Source organism: Diabrotica virgifera, chromosome 4 (genome assembly GCF_917563875.1).
Source record: "Diabrotica virgifera virgifera chromosome 4, PGI_DIABVI_V3a".
Lineage (NCBI taxonomy): Eukaryota > Metazoa > Arthropoda > Insecta > Coleoptera > Chrysomelidae > Diabrotica > Diabrotica virgifera.
In genome coordinates, this window is record NC_065446.1 from 250,343,180 (window position 1) to 250,358,647 (window position 15,468).

At 31.6% G+C, this 15,468-nt stretch overlaps 2 protein-coding genes across 2 annotated transcripts in view; one reads left to right on the forward strand and one right to left on the reverse strand.

Moving 5' to 3' along the window:
- Nucleotides 1-4,892, reverse strand: part of LOC114326885 (kinetochore-associated protein 1) — a 120,184-nt gene extending 115,292 nt beyond the window's left edge. The window contains exons 1-2 of the mRNA XM_050648845.1: nt 4,784-4,892; nt 884-1,069 (exon numbers count right to left, since the gene is read on the reverse strand). Coding sequence (XP_050504802.1) covers nt 884-1,069; nt 4,784-4,882 — 285 coding nt within the window. The 5' untranslated portion in view covers nt 4,883-4,892. The remainder of the gene's footprint in view (nt 1-883; nt 1,070-4,783) is intronic.
- A 4,624-nt stretch (nt 4,893-9,516) lies between these two features.
- Nucleotides 9,517-15,468, forward strand: part of LOC114326876 (carnosine N-methyltransferase) — a 36,737-nt gene continuing 30,785 nt past the window's right edge. The window contains exon 1 of the mRNA XM_028275329.2: nt 9,517-9,811. Coding sequence (XP_028131130.1) covers nt 9,741-9,811 — 71 coding nt within the window. The 5' untranslated portion in view covers nt 9,517-9,740. The remainder of the gene's footprint in view (nt 9,812-15,468) is intronic.

The following is a 15,468-nucleotide window of genomic DNA, read 5'->3' on the forward strand; positions in this document are numbered from 1 at the left end:
ATTGGTAGGGGAGCCCAAACGGAGATTTTTGCAGTAACTCGAGCGCATCAGATTATCATATGGGGAGAAACCTGGTACCCTGTAGATGTACCTCTACCATATATTGGCTCTAAACACAGGGGAGTTCGTTAAGGGGGGGGCCGAAAAAAAAATCTATCCTTAGGAAAAACTCGAAATCGTCAGATTAAGATAAGGTAGTTAAGTACATGCAAAACAGTGTATATTTCAAAAATCTGATGATTTGGGAGGGGCCTAAGGAAATGGGTGAGTCACAAAATTTCACAAGAAAAAAGCGAATATTTCGCGAAATGAATGATACATCTAAAAACTAAAAAATATGTGCTCAATATTTGTCAAAATCTATCGAACGATAGCAAACAAGACTCTCCACGGAGAGGGGTGGACGGTAAATTTAAAATTTTAAATGCGAATCTCGCGAAATGCACATCAGATCAAAAAACTGAAAAATATACTTATTCAATATGTTTGAAAAATCTATCATTTTTTCTTGCAGATTCGGATTCCTTACGTAAAGATAAGTAACTTTTATTTGAAACATTTTTTCGAATTATAGATAAATGGCGCTATAATCGGAAAAAACGATTGTTGGAAATGGAAAATTAAATTAAAAATGGAAAGTATCCACTAAAATGGAAAACTTTCATTAACTTTTTTTGTGTTTTAGAACCTGCTCTTCACAACCCAATAGGTCCCCAAAGGGCTCGAGTGACTGCACATTTACCATACTTTCCTCCCCTACTAAATTGACATTTCTTTTATTTTATTTAAAAGTTTAATATTTTATAGGATGTGGTCTGAAATTATTTCAGTTTTAGTCTATGCTCCCTGAAAATATACATTTATTTTCTAAAAAAATACTTACGGTAAAAAGTTCATCTTCAGATTTAAAGCATGCTAAAGTACAAATTTCAAATAAACATGTAGTTACTGGTCCCATGCTTCTAGTACCAAAATTTATGGTTTCATCTGCATTGTTGAAACTACATTCTATAATCTCAAAGTCGCCCATTTTGTGTATATTATATATTTCTGTCGCCCGGTCTGTAGTCTGTAATAACAAAAAAAAATTTAAAAAAAAGCCACAACACCACACACATCTTATGGAAAATATAGGCTCAAATGAAATAAAATTTACATGAATAGAATGGGCTCGAAATTTTAATCATTTCATGTCATTGTGCCAACTCTGAATTTTGAACAATAACAGCGTAAATTGATATAAATAAATCTACAATCAAATGGGAATTTAAATGAAACAAAGATAGAGAAAAGATTTTCGGAATTGCCACTTCATAAATGTTTCAGTCAGAGGCATATAAATAGTAAAGTAGGAATAATTTGGCAAAAAATACAAAAGTATAATATGGTTCCTCTAATCTGATTAGCTCATGCTAATTTAAGCTGTTCTACTACACTAATAGTATTTATGAATGGCAGTTTTATGATCTTCAAAAATATGATTTTGATAAACTTTAATTACAATTTTCTCTGTTATTAATTAAAATTCAGAGTCGGTGCAATGATATGAAATGATTGAAATTTCGAGACCAATCTATTCATGTAAATTTTATTTCATTTGAGTGACATTATATTTTCCATAGGATGTGTGCGGTGTTCTTAGTTAAGGATGTTTCACGTAGTCACACATTAAGACTATGTGTGTCAAAAAAATTGATCCAAAATTTGCACTTCTGCATAACTGTAACTAAACTGTATCACATAAGTAAAAACAGGGCTAAGTGCCAAAAATCGAAAATATATTTTTAGTGCTTAAAAGTGGTATAAGTGCCAAGCTGGATGCTGTAAAAGTGGGCTAAATTCACTACTACTCAGAAAGTAGTTCTAAAGAACGCCACAAGATCGTGTACGTATGTAAATCACAGGCATCTTAAAGTAAAGCCTGGGCTTTTCCACAAAACTAACATTTTGGCACTTGGCCTGGTTTTTACTTATGTGCTACAACTATTATATATTTATAGGGTGCAGGAAAACGGATTGTGGCATAATATAGATGCTAAATTTTGAGCATTACTGCCTTTATAGTGAGAATAGGGTTGGTAGGTCTCCAAAGGTTGGTAACCAAAGACCAGATGTAGTGATAGCACATTCTTTCACGGTTTTTGCTGTAAATTTTAAAGAACCACTTGGTTTGACATGAAATTTGACATACGCATAGCTAACATGTCAAAGAAAAAAGTGATATGGTGCCGATGTGTGCTTTTGCCCTGGGGTGAGTTTCACCCCATCTCGGGGGTGAAAAAATATATGTCCAAGATAAGTCCCGAAATAGATAAACTGACTAATTTTAAGCAACTTTTGTTCTATAGAGTTTTTTCACCAAATCAATACTTATCGAGTTATTTGCAAGTGAATATGTTCATTTTTCAACAAAATAACCACATTTTTCGACGGTTTTTCGCAAATAACTCAAAACGTAAGCATTTTGTCGAAAAAAAATTTCTTAGAAAAACTATAGCCTATAAAAAGTGAAAAAAACGGTGTATATATTAGGTCTCTATACCTAGCAAAAGCAGAGTTATAGCTAATAAAAAATAGGTTCATATTTGAAACAGTCCAAATGGAATAATTCAATGTGAAATATCTAAATAATGAAGCATTCTTGGGGAAAACACATTACAACTTTTTAAAGTGATTAAAAAAGCTTTATTTCTGTTTCTATAAAAAAATTTCTAGCATCAAATGTAAGCAAGTTACGCTCAAAATAAAGTTGGTCTCTTTTGTTTTGGTAAAAAAAATCAGGAAATCACCCCCCAATTAGCAACTTAAATGAAATTAATCGTTACCGCCTCACAAGTTACTTTACTTATGTTGTGTTTATAATATATGATCTGTAAGTTTGATCGATTCAAAGTGCTTATTTTTGAAAAAATTTGGTTTTAAAAATTTTAATTTTGAAAAAATGCTTTTTTTCAAAATAACTTAAAAATTGTTAGATATACCAAAAATCTTAAACAATAAAAAAAGTTGGTTTTACTTTTCTGAATATTTTGTATTTTTTTGTTTTTCTGTAAGACAAAAATTGGTTAAGATTCAGTGTTTCTAAATTTGCATACAATCGTGATAAGTGACTCGTTCAAGCCCTTTGACCCTCTTTCAAAAATAAAGACTCTGAACCGATAAAACTTACAGATCATAATATGATCAATACATATGCGAGTAAAAAAATTGTGAAGTGGTAACAATTAAGTTCATTTGAAATGCTACTTAGGGGGTGATTTTCCCGATTTCTTACCAAAAAAAAGGGACCAACTTTATTTTGAGTGTGACTTGTTTACTTTTGATGCTAAAATTTTTTTTTAAAACAAAAATATGCATTTTTTAAACGCTTTAAAAAAGCTAAAATGTGTTTTCCCCAAAAAAGTGCTTTGTTTTTTGGTTATGGCACGTTAAAATATTCAATTTGGAATTTGACGAATATGACCCTATTTTTCATTAGCTATAACTCAGCTTCTACTAGGTATAGTGACCTAATATATACACCATGTTTTTCACTTACTTTACGTGCCATATTTTTGATAAGAATTTTTTTTCGACCAAATACTTACTTTTTGGTAGAAAAATTACACACATTACACATGAGATTTTCTCTTCCTCCTCTTCAGATTCGCAGGCAATGTAGGGACAGAATCTTTACAAAATTTTTAATGGTATTGCTGATTGCCCAGATCTACTGTACTGTATTGGTTTGGCAGTGCCGTCAAGGAATACTAGATTTCACCTCATGTTTCAACAACCTTTATGTAGAACTAATGTAAAGTTTAATAGTTTTAGTTCAAGGTCTGTAAGGACAGCCAATAACTTATCTCCGAACATTGCTTTCAGTATAAGTCAAAGACGCTTTGTGTGCTTTATTAAGGATTTAACGCTTGGGGAAGAACACTAATTTATAAATTTATAAGTATATTTATGGGTAGCTAGGCGATTTAGTGTTAAGTGTCCAAATAATATTTGTCAATTTATTACCTGTGATAATGCTATCATTGTCTGTGTAATGTTACCATTTTGTGATTTTAATTAAGTATATTTACATATTTTTATAATTTATTTTGAGGTTTAATGTATATTTTAGCTCTTAAATTATTCTGTAATAATGGGTAAGGCTCCTAAATAAATAAATAAATAAATAAATAAATAACTATGAGGAGAAGAGGCAGAGTACAATTTAAGGACTAGGTGGAAGACAACTTGCAAGTATTAAGAGTATGAAATTGGAAAACCAAGGCGAAGGATAGGAAGGAATGGAAGCTGATCCTGGAACAGGTCAAGACCCACCATGGGCCCATGATGATTATGATATTTGACAGTCTTTGTAAAAATTATTTACAACTAGTATGCTTATAATACAATATAATATGCTACAGTTAGTCTTGCTTAGCATATTAAACCATAAAAACTTGAATCCAAACAAAATAAACTAGTTTTTCTTTCTAAAAAATGGATTTTAAAAAAGATGCAATGAAAGACCTGTTCATTGGTAGATCCAAATGACAAACAAGAGAAAAACAAATTTTTAGCAATGAGAAGAAAGCATTTTTATTTAATATAAATAAAGTTTCTGCATCTTCTAAATCATAAAATAACTTAAATGGTTCAAATGGATTGTGTGTACATTACAGCACAAATTTTAATACAACCATAATTGTCATTGTCAAGTTTCAGAATTTTTCTGTATTATACAAAATGGTTATTGTACTTGCAAGTAGTAAGTAATATTATTATTATTATTTAACAGTATACTTACAAATATTAAATGTGTAATTATTATTATTTTTTTAACCTGTAATGTAAAATATAACTGACAAATTTTAAATTCAAACAGGTTGTCAGTGTCTGTTGTCATGTTGTCATACAGACAGCCGGCAAGGTCAAACAGATGCTAAGGCCTCCTTTATGCATTATTTTGTTGCTTAGATCATATGTTTTTGATTGGAGAATTAAGTTACATGAATCAATGTTCTGATCATTTTAAATATTAAAAAAATAATTTTCAAAATTTAAAATCAATATGGATGAATTTATTCTGCAAAAAGCTTTAAATTACAAAATATAATAATTATTATAAAGAATAAAATTTAGATATTATTACATGCGAAAGTAGCTTAATTCTCACTCTTCTACTTCTTTTTAGAATAAATGCAACATTTTTTATATTTCGCTGTGTCTAGGTGCACGCTAACGTGTACGCAAATAAAAAAGTTAGGTACACGCGAATTAAAGTTCATCAAGCCAGTGACGTCATTATTTAGCGTGCGCAGTGACTGTATATTTTGGTACACGCTATTTTAATATGTTTAGTGTTTTTTTGATAGAAAAATATTTGTTATTAAGGGAAGGGAAGCAGAACTATTCAGATGTTTCAAACTTAATTATTGTAATAAATCAATGTATATATAAAAGAAGTATATATTCAGGTTAGCAAAATAAATATGTATTTAGTTGACATGACATGTACAAAATATTGTTAAAATAATTTTTATACGTAAGTTAATTAGGTACTATAATCAACTATTCTAAATGTTATATTATTAATTTTGGATAGTCCATAGAGGCCAGCTGCAGCTTTTGAACTGAGTAGAGAGCTGTGGAACAGTTTGTTATGGAACTCTAAGGACCTCATTGCCTTCTTTATGTATGTGTATGAATAGAAAAAAAGTTGTGACTGGCTAATTGACACCCAAGTCTATGCCACAAAACCAAAAAAAATATTCTAAATGGGAAATAAACCACAATTTAACTAAAAAAATGATTTTATTAACGTTTCGACGACCAAATCGGATGTCGTTGTCAAAATACAAAAATCAGTCAGAGTAATAAATTATTGGAAGACAATTTTTACTTAGCAACAACATTTTTGTTTAATTTATTAATAATTTGTATTTTGACAACGACATCCGATTTGGACGTCGAAACGTTAATAAAATCATTTTTTTTAGTTAAATTGTGGCTTATTTTCCATTTAAAATAGTTGATTACAAAAATGCCACAAGAAAATAGCTTCAGAACAAGTTAATTATAATTGTGAAAGCTTTAGGTCTTCCTTTTATTTTAATTTTCGACGGTAATACTAAAACTACATATTTCACTTATAACTAAAAAACAAACACTAAACAAATAAAAAATAAGAAATCTCTTTACTAATCAATATTAAAGTGTAAACACAACGCGGTTAAACAAATTCTAACACTCTGACTCTCTGATACTCACAGTATCTTACCACAGCATACACGCGGTTTAAGTTAGCGTGTATGCAAAAAACCAGTAACTGTGCACGCTTAATAGTGACGTCACTGACATGATGACGTTTCGCGTGTACCTAACTTTTTTATTTGCGTACACGTTAGCGTGTACCTAGACATAGCGTTTATATTTATTTATTTTATAAAATTCTGCTTTTAAATTATACGCATATTACATCACTTTTCCTACAATGTGTTGACAAGATAGTGTAGGAAACAAAGGTTGAACCTTGCAAAATGGACACAAGTCCGCTTTTATTTTTTTTCTGGTATATCAAGGGATGCTTATTATAAGACTAACTTTTTCTGAAAAAATTTCGCCCCGGAACCTCCCTTTTCACCCCTTTAAAGGGGGTAATTTGTGGTTTTTGCGGAACGTACCCTTCCTGTAACTTTTACAAAAAATTTCTTTTATAGAAATATGAAGAGGACTATATTTTCTACGATTTGTTTCCAACACCATCTCTCTATCATCCACCATTTAGCGGGGGTGGCGCCCTAAAGTTGACAAGTTTTTAAAAAAGATGTTTTTAAAAAAAATATATTTTTCCCTAACTGTAACGGAAATTAAGAAGAAATCCTGCGGCAATTATTCACAAATAATTGACTGATTTTTTGGTATAGGTTTTACTTAAGGATAATTGCCCTTTTTTTAATTACAGGGTGTTACATTTTAAAAAACCTCTTTTTATACCATCTGAACCGTTTATGCTAGAGTAAAAAAACTTTCAGCGATTACCCATGTACTGGTGCTATTTACAAATTTGTATAATGCACCCCCATTTTTTCCCCGGAACCACCCCAAAAAAAAAGAAGAATTAATAAATAAATTGATTTTCTTGGAATCCTTCACACACAATGCCCTTTATTAATATGCTTCATACATCATTTTGTGGACGTTATTATTACCCATGCATGGACACCAAAAGCAATTTCCTAGTGCAACCCCTTAAGCAAAAAAAAAATAAATAAAATGGGGGGTTGAAAATTTTTTTTTGTTTTTTGCTTTTTGATCCATATGGGCATATGCTTCATCAATAGTGCTTTTCAAAAATATATATGGTTATTGCAACATCTCTGCGAAAACCACCCCTATCCTTGAAAATGTACTGCAGAAACTACCCCTATCCCTTGGCGAGCATGTTTTTACGATTTTCTCATTACCTATGTATTATTTTTAAACAAAACTTATACAAGGTTAAAGACCACTATTTACTCTAAAAATTATGTCCTATTCATTTTTTCGTATAAGCAACGGTTACGGCACAGTGGCGCCGTAAACCTCATATATGCTTTGGCGGGCTCCAGTTTTTGTTTTTTTTTTCGTCATCTGTTCGTTTTATTGATAAAGTACTTATGCAAAATAAAACAACACACTGTAACCTACAAATTATGACTTATGCACATTTTACATTCTTTGCTCCCCAAAGCCACAGTGGTGGCCCAAAATAAATTTTTGCATATTTTCGCCACCTACATGCATTTTATTGCATTAATGCTACCTTAACAGCACAATATTTACCCTTAGGTGGTCGCTACGCAGTGGCGGATCCAGGGAGGGGTGATGGGGGTGAACACCTCCCCCCCCCTCTCAAACCAAGTCATATTATATTCAAAGATTATAAAAATATTCATTTATTTTTATAGAAATTTAACCAATTGGCACCCCCCTCTTAACGATGCTGGATCCGCTACTGTCGCTAAAGAATAAAAAGTCATTCTTATAAAAATAATATTAATATTATATAAGTATTTCTATAAAAAAAAATGAATATTTTTATAATCTTCAAATATAATATCACTTGGTTTGAGAGGGGTGGGGGTGATCGCCCCCATCACCCCTCCCTGGATCCGCCACTGCTTAGCGACCACTTAGGGGTGAATATTGTGCTATTAAGGTAGCATTAACGCAATAAAATGCGTGTAGGTGGCGAAAATATGAAAAAATTTATTTTGGGCCACCACTGTAGCTTTGGGGAGCAAAGAATGTAAAATGTGCATAGGTCATGATTTGTAGGTTACACTGTGTTGTTTTATTTTACATAAGTACTTTATCAATAAAATAAACAGATGACGAAAAAATAAACAAAAACTGGAGCCCGTCAAAGCATATATGAGGTTTACGGCGCCACTGTGCCGTAACGGTTGCTTAAACGAAAAAAATGAATAGGACCTAATTTTTAGAGTAAATAGTGGTCTTTAACCTTGTATAAGTTTTGTTTAAAAAAAATGAATAAGTAATGAGAAAATCGTAAAAACATGCTGGATAAGGTATAGGGGTAGTTTCTGCAGTATATTTTCAAGGATAGGGGTGGTTTGCGCAGGGATGTTGCAATAACCATATATATTTTTGAAAAGCACTATTGATGAAGCATATGCCCATATGGATCAAAAAGCAAAAAACAAAAAAAAAATTTTAACCCCCCATTTTATTTATTGTTTTTGGCTACAAGGGTTGCACTAGGAAATCGCGTTTAGTATCCATGCATGGGTAATAATAACTTGCACAAAATGATATATGAAGCATATTAATGAAGGGCATTGTGTGTGAAGGATTCCAAGAAAATCACTTTATTTATTAATTCTTCTTCTTTTTTGGGTGGTTCCGGGGAAAAAATGGGGGTGCATTATACAAATTTGTAAATAAAACCAGTACATGGGTAATCGTTGAAAGTCTTTTTACTCTAGCATAAACGGTTCAGATGGTATAAAAAGGGGTTTTTTAAAATGTAACACCCTGTAATTAAAAAAAGGGCAACTACCCTTAAGTGAAACCTATACGAAAAAATCAATCATATATTTGTGAATAATCTCCGTAGCATTTCTTTTTAATTTCCGTTACAGTTAGCGAAAAATATATTTTTTCTAAAAACATCTTTTTTAAAAACTTGTCAACTTTGGGGCGCAACCCTTGCTAAACGGTGGATGATAGAGAGATGCTGTCGGAAATAAATCGTAGAAAATATAGTCCTCTTCATATTTCTATAAAAGAAATTTTTTGTAAAAGGTACAGGAAGGGCTACGTTCTGCAAAAACCATAAATTACCCCCTTTAAAGGGGTGAAAAGGGGGGTTCCGGGGCGAAATTTTTTCAGAAAAAGTTAGTCTGATAATGAGCACCCCTTGATATGCCAGAAAAAAAATAAAACCGGACTTGTGTCCATTTTGCAAGGTTCAACCTCTGTTTCCTACACTAAGATTTTATAATAAATATTATGGATGGGTGATTATGAGATTTTAAAAATAACTTGAAGTATTTTGTATGACTGACACTGACATATGATTGTTTGAAGTTAGGAACAGGTGCCCAATGGTCAAAAAGGTTAAACATTGTCTTTGTGCTTTTATTTGATTGACCGAAAACCGATAGTTTAAAAAAGAATATTTGTTATATTTTCCTTTACAAAAAACTTTGATCTTTGTGACTACTTAAAGTGCGTAAATTACAACTGAATCATATAAAATGAACGGGGATAGTGCAAATGCAGAACGAGCCTATTTCTTGTCAGTACTTTCAACTTTTAAAAGCTACAGGTAAATAGGTCTTCAAGTACATATTAATAATAACATTATTAGGTTTAATTAAATGTTAGATTTGGTATTGTGTACATTAAATGTGCATATTTTCTTTCCAAGACAAGATTAAAATAATATCAACAACACAAGATTACAATTATAATCATTTTAAATTTTTTCGTGTATACTAAGGATTGACACAGTTTTCACTGTATTCCATCACTCAACCGTTCCCTCCAGTTATTACAATTTTGCCAGTCCCCTTCCTGCAGATTTCTTCTTTCTGTTGCTTCCTTCACTTCACATCTGAATAATCTTCAGGGTCTGCCTCTCTTCCTATCGTGCTCCACTCTGTTTTTCTGTTTATCCAACGATTTTGGCCATTGCTCTTCTGACTTGTCTGTACCAGGTTAATCACTCCTGTTTGATTTAGGGCCGGTATATTATGTCCCGGTTAAACCCCATTAGCTAACTGGGGTTTAATCGAGACAGAAATATATGCATAACATAGACATAAACGCAATTATACTTATTATTATAATCATAAATAATTATAATAATAATTATAATTGCATTTAGTACAACACAAGAGACCCTTAGGGGTACTTTTCTGTCCCGGGGGTTTAATCGGGACATAAAGTACCGGCCCTTAGTCTATTATATCTGAGTTCGTCCCCATTATTTTCTTAATCTCTATGTTATTTATTCTATCTCTTCTTATTATTATGCAGCTTCTCTTTAGGAATTCTATCTCTTATTTTGTTTTTGGTTTTCTTATTTATTGTCCAATTTTCACACCCATAAATGAGGATATTTCTTGTCATGGTGTTATAATATATTCTTTTTTTTATGCTAATGTTCTTATCCCACACTAACTGGGTTTAATTTTCGTATGCATTCTCTTGTTTGCCCTAGTCTATTTTTTATATCTTCTTCAGTTGTTCCTTTGTTTTATATTATGAAACCTAAATCCTTGTCTCTTCCTTTGATTTGCTTACCTTTGCCTATTTTCAGTTGTTGGAAATTGGTAGATAAGCCACAATTTAACCTGAAAAAAGAATTTTTATTAACATTAATATTTTGTATTTTAACAATGAAGTCCGATGTAAAAGTGGAAACGTTAAGAAAAAAAATTTTTAGTTAAATTGTGGCTTATTTTCCAATTAGAATAGTTAATTTTAGAAATGTTATACTTTACTTTAGTTATATCAGTTTTGGATTATGGTTCTCTCATTTAGTCTCCTTAATATAATAGTGACATCTACGTATAGAGAGTTCAAAATAAATTCTTGAGGGTATGTGCTTACAAAATTTAAGAGTATAAATGGATATGTTTAAGATCCAGAGTTACTAAGTTTAATAAGTTTTAATGTTAATACTAGAAGAACTCATAACACTGAGATTTTCAACATTCCATTCCACATTACAAATTATGGTCAAAATGAACCCATTACAAGAATTTTACAAAATGCCAATAAACACAGCTAATAGTTTGTAGCAGAGGTTCCTAAATGGTGGTCCGTGGAACCCGGGCTTCTGTAGAAGAAAAAAAATTGGGAACCCCTGGTTTAGAGGTATTTGGAATATCTACAACAACATTTAAAAAATGAGTTGAGATTTTGAGCATTACTTAATAACTTAACCTACTATTTTAATTGAAATTTGTTTTTAATTTTGGTTTGTTTTTTACTCAACCTATGTTTTGTAAAGGTTGACGTTATATTTTTGTAAAAATGGTATATCCGTAAAATAAATAAATATTAATATGACTAATGTACTAGTTTCAATTATCAGCAGTTTTATCAATAAAAATGTTTGTTATTATTAGCAAAGTATGACTCAAAGGCAAATGTTCTATTTTCATATTTACTTACTTCATACAAGCAAAATATGAATTTAAATGAAAAATGTTATTGTATTTATGCCTGGAAGAATTAAAAATAACTGTCAGTCTTTGTCGTTTTCTACATTTAACTGTTTATATTTTTTCATTATTTATCTAAGTTATTTATTTATTAATATTCTAATATTCCTCATCCATTTTCTTTTGTTTTTATATTTATTTTAGTATACTTCTTACTTTGGAAATTGTTTCTTTTAATATTTCTTTGAAATTATATTATAGTACAAATTTGTATTTAACACCTTGGGTGCTTTGTGAGACAAATAGACTTCGTATTACACTAACAGTTGGCTGTGTCAACTGTGTCATAACACATTGTGGCAAAGTAAAGTAACATTAGATCTTCGGATTAACAGGGGCCTACACAACCTACCTCTATATTTGGCTAGATAGTGCTACATAATTTGTAGTACCATTCCATAAACATAATGGAAATACGAAGATTACATTTATCTCAAAACTTCGTTTTTGGGCTTAGGCCACTGTTGTTGTTGTAGCGTCATATATGCCTTGTAACATACTCTATGTAAGTTTATAAATAAAATCCAAAGCGTTCAAAGTTTATAAGTTTATAATCCAAAGCGTTCGATAAGGTAGATCATTGCCTTTTATTGCATAAATTGGAATGTTTTGGTGTGAGTGGTAAACTTCTTTGCTTACTTGTGGGACAGGTCTTTATGTGTCAAACTGAATGGTTTCACTTCTAATGAGTATTTTCCACTCTCAGGAGTGCCTCAGGTTATCCAGTTTCATCGATCAGTAGAAATGGTAGATTTTGATTACAATTTGGATGGTTTTTTGATTGAGAGGGTCACTAGCGTCAAGGATCTTGGTGTCATTTTTCAGAGAGACTTATCATTTAATTTGCATATTGATTTTATTTGTAATAAGGCTCTTAGGCAGCTAGGGTTTATTAAGAGACATACAAGGGATTTTCATAACATTTCTTCGCTGAGAATTTTATACTGTTCTCTGGTCCGATCTCAACTTGAAAATTCCACTATAATCTGGTCTCCCTTTATCCAACCATCTGTTCAAAAGTTGGAGAGAGTGCAAAGACGGTTCTTTATGCACTGTGCCTTTAAATTACACAGACCTTATTCGTATTCTGATATGATGAGATACTTAGAACTTGATCCTCTGTCTACTAGACGAGTTAATTTCCATCTCATCTTTATTTTTAAATTGGTTAACGGAATGATACATTCACCTGAACTGCTTCAATTGGTTTGTTTCCACATTCCTTCCCACGTCCTTCGTGAGAATACACTATTTCATATTCCTTTTCGTCGAACTAATTATTCTGTGAATATAGGTCTGGTCAGACTTCTTGTTCATGCTCATCGGTTGCCTCATGAGACAGATTTTTTTAACTTGCCTTTTTAACTTCTTAAGTGCCTTTAAACAATCTCTGAAGCGTTAATTTAATTGTAATTCTATTTACATATTTATTTTATGATATTGTATTTTAGTTAATATTTGTTTGTAATGTTTATAAATGTTGCTTAATTGTATATTTTTTGTCAATGGGCTTGCTCCATTTATTAACAATAAATAAATATAAATATCTCTAAACGCAGCCAAGGTGTTAAAATAGGCTTTGTGCTTATACAGACTAGTTTGTTCAAAAATCTGTGGCAAATGGACTAGTTTCCATGCCAAACATCGCCATCATCATCAGACTAGTTTGAAATTAGACATACACCTTACACATGGCAACACTGCTTCCTCACTTCCCACGTACATAATGCACCTGGGTGTCAATTCTCGAGAACGATCGTTCGCTGAATGTATACGTTCGTGACGTAATGAGCGAACGTTTCTAAAAAATGCAATTCTGGAAGAATGAATCTTGAACGATTCGTTCGAAATCATCGCTCAAAGTGATCGTTCGACAACGAGTTGTCTTCATCATACGTTCGATAATAGTAACGGCGTTCTTCTTAACCTCAACTCTGTTTTTTGTTGTAAATAAGATTTTGGGAGAATGAATGTAGAAGATTTGATATTAGAAAATATGATGAGTGTTGTGAGTGAAGCTGAAATTTTAGTGGAAGACGGCCGCGAAAGACATTTTTATGATAGATTTAGGTTAGATTCCTGGTAATTTTACATTCTTTCAAAAATTTATTGGTACAGTAAATAAGTTATTTTTAGATGTATGTAGTAATTATAAGATAATGAATGTAAATACACGTTATCCAGGCGCTACACATGATGAACTTATTTGGAATCAATACAACTACCAAAATGTGCCACGAAATCTTTTTTTAAGATCAAGGTCATTTTACCTATTAGGTCAGAATTTATTTATAATATTACCACAAGGTATGTCCTGAGAATTGACCCTGAATTAGTAGAACAAGATTTAATTAGTACTGTTATATTATTATGTATTATTTTCACAATTAAAGAAATAAATTGAAAATTTACTGACGTTTACTAATTATTATTAAACTGAAATCATTTTCCATTTTCATAATGTAATGTAATGTGAATGAATGTGACAAATCAGGTTTTAAATAAACACCGAAACAGTTTTATCACATGGAGCACAAACTTTCCAATAATATTTACCACGATGCCAAATCTATAGAACTGTTAAAATGAGCGAATACGTTCATCGGAGCGAGTAGTTAAAAATATCCTCGAGAATTAACATTGCGGGAACTGTGCATTCAATTTCATTCGTTCGTGAGTGTGTACGCTCAGGGAACGATCATTCTCGAGAATTGACTCCCTGTTTCGCACAGGTTCATTCAGTCATTTATCATTCTACAGTTGCAATCCAATGCAACTTATTCTCATAAGAAATGTTGCCAATTTTAGCACTTCCTTCAGTGGGCTATATCTAATCCAACACTCAACAGTCGGTATCTGTATTAGGCTAATTTGCATTGATTTCTCAATTATGCTACATTTGATTCATCATATTTGAGTTATTCTTTGTTTATATCAAATTTAGTGACGGATCTCCCGTCACTTCCGATACAAAAGCAAGTTTAAAATCCGAATTCAGCAGGTAGTGTAGGAAACAGAGGTTGAACCTCACAAAATGGACACAAGTCCGGTTTATTTTTTTTTTCTGGTATATCAAGGGGTGCTTCTTATGAGACTAACTTTTTCTTAAAAAATTTCGCCCCGGAACCCCCTTTTCATCCCTTTAAAAGGGGTAATTTGTGGTTTTTGCGAAACGTAGCCCTTCCTGTAAGTTTTGCAAAAAGAATGTGTGTGTACTATGTACGCACGTAAGAAGATATTCTTCTATTATATAATAGGTAATTTAAACGAAGTAAATATACTTAAAAGGTTATTTGTATTTTATTTAAAAATCAAACTAACTTTCTTATCTACCACTTTCAAAAAATTTTTATTAAAACAACCAAAAATAAAAAAAAATATGAATCGCCTGGGAATTGAACCCGCAACCTTCCAATCTCAGTGCTAACGCATTTCTAACTACTCCATCGAGGCACTAGAAATAAGTGTGTAAGTTTCGGATATAATTACACAACACGGCGACATATAGTGTAAAAATGTTATGCTTACATAATATTTTATTAATCCAAAAACACAAGAATTATAATAAATAATACATTTCCTAAAACCACTAATATATTCTTTTAATGACTTATTTGCACGGTTACAGATATATACATACCTATCTTGAAAGATTAGCAATACTGTCAGAACTACATACTGTCAGTGTGCGCAGGCGCGCGGTAAATGTACAATTTTACCCTCAATCGATTCGCCGCTAAAGAAGAATATC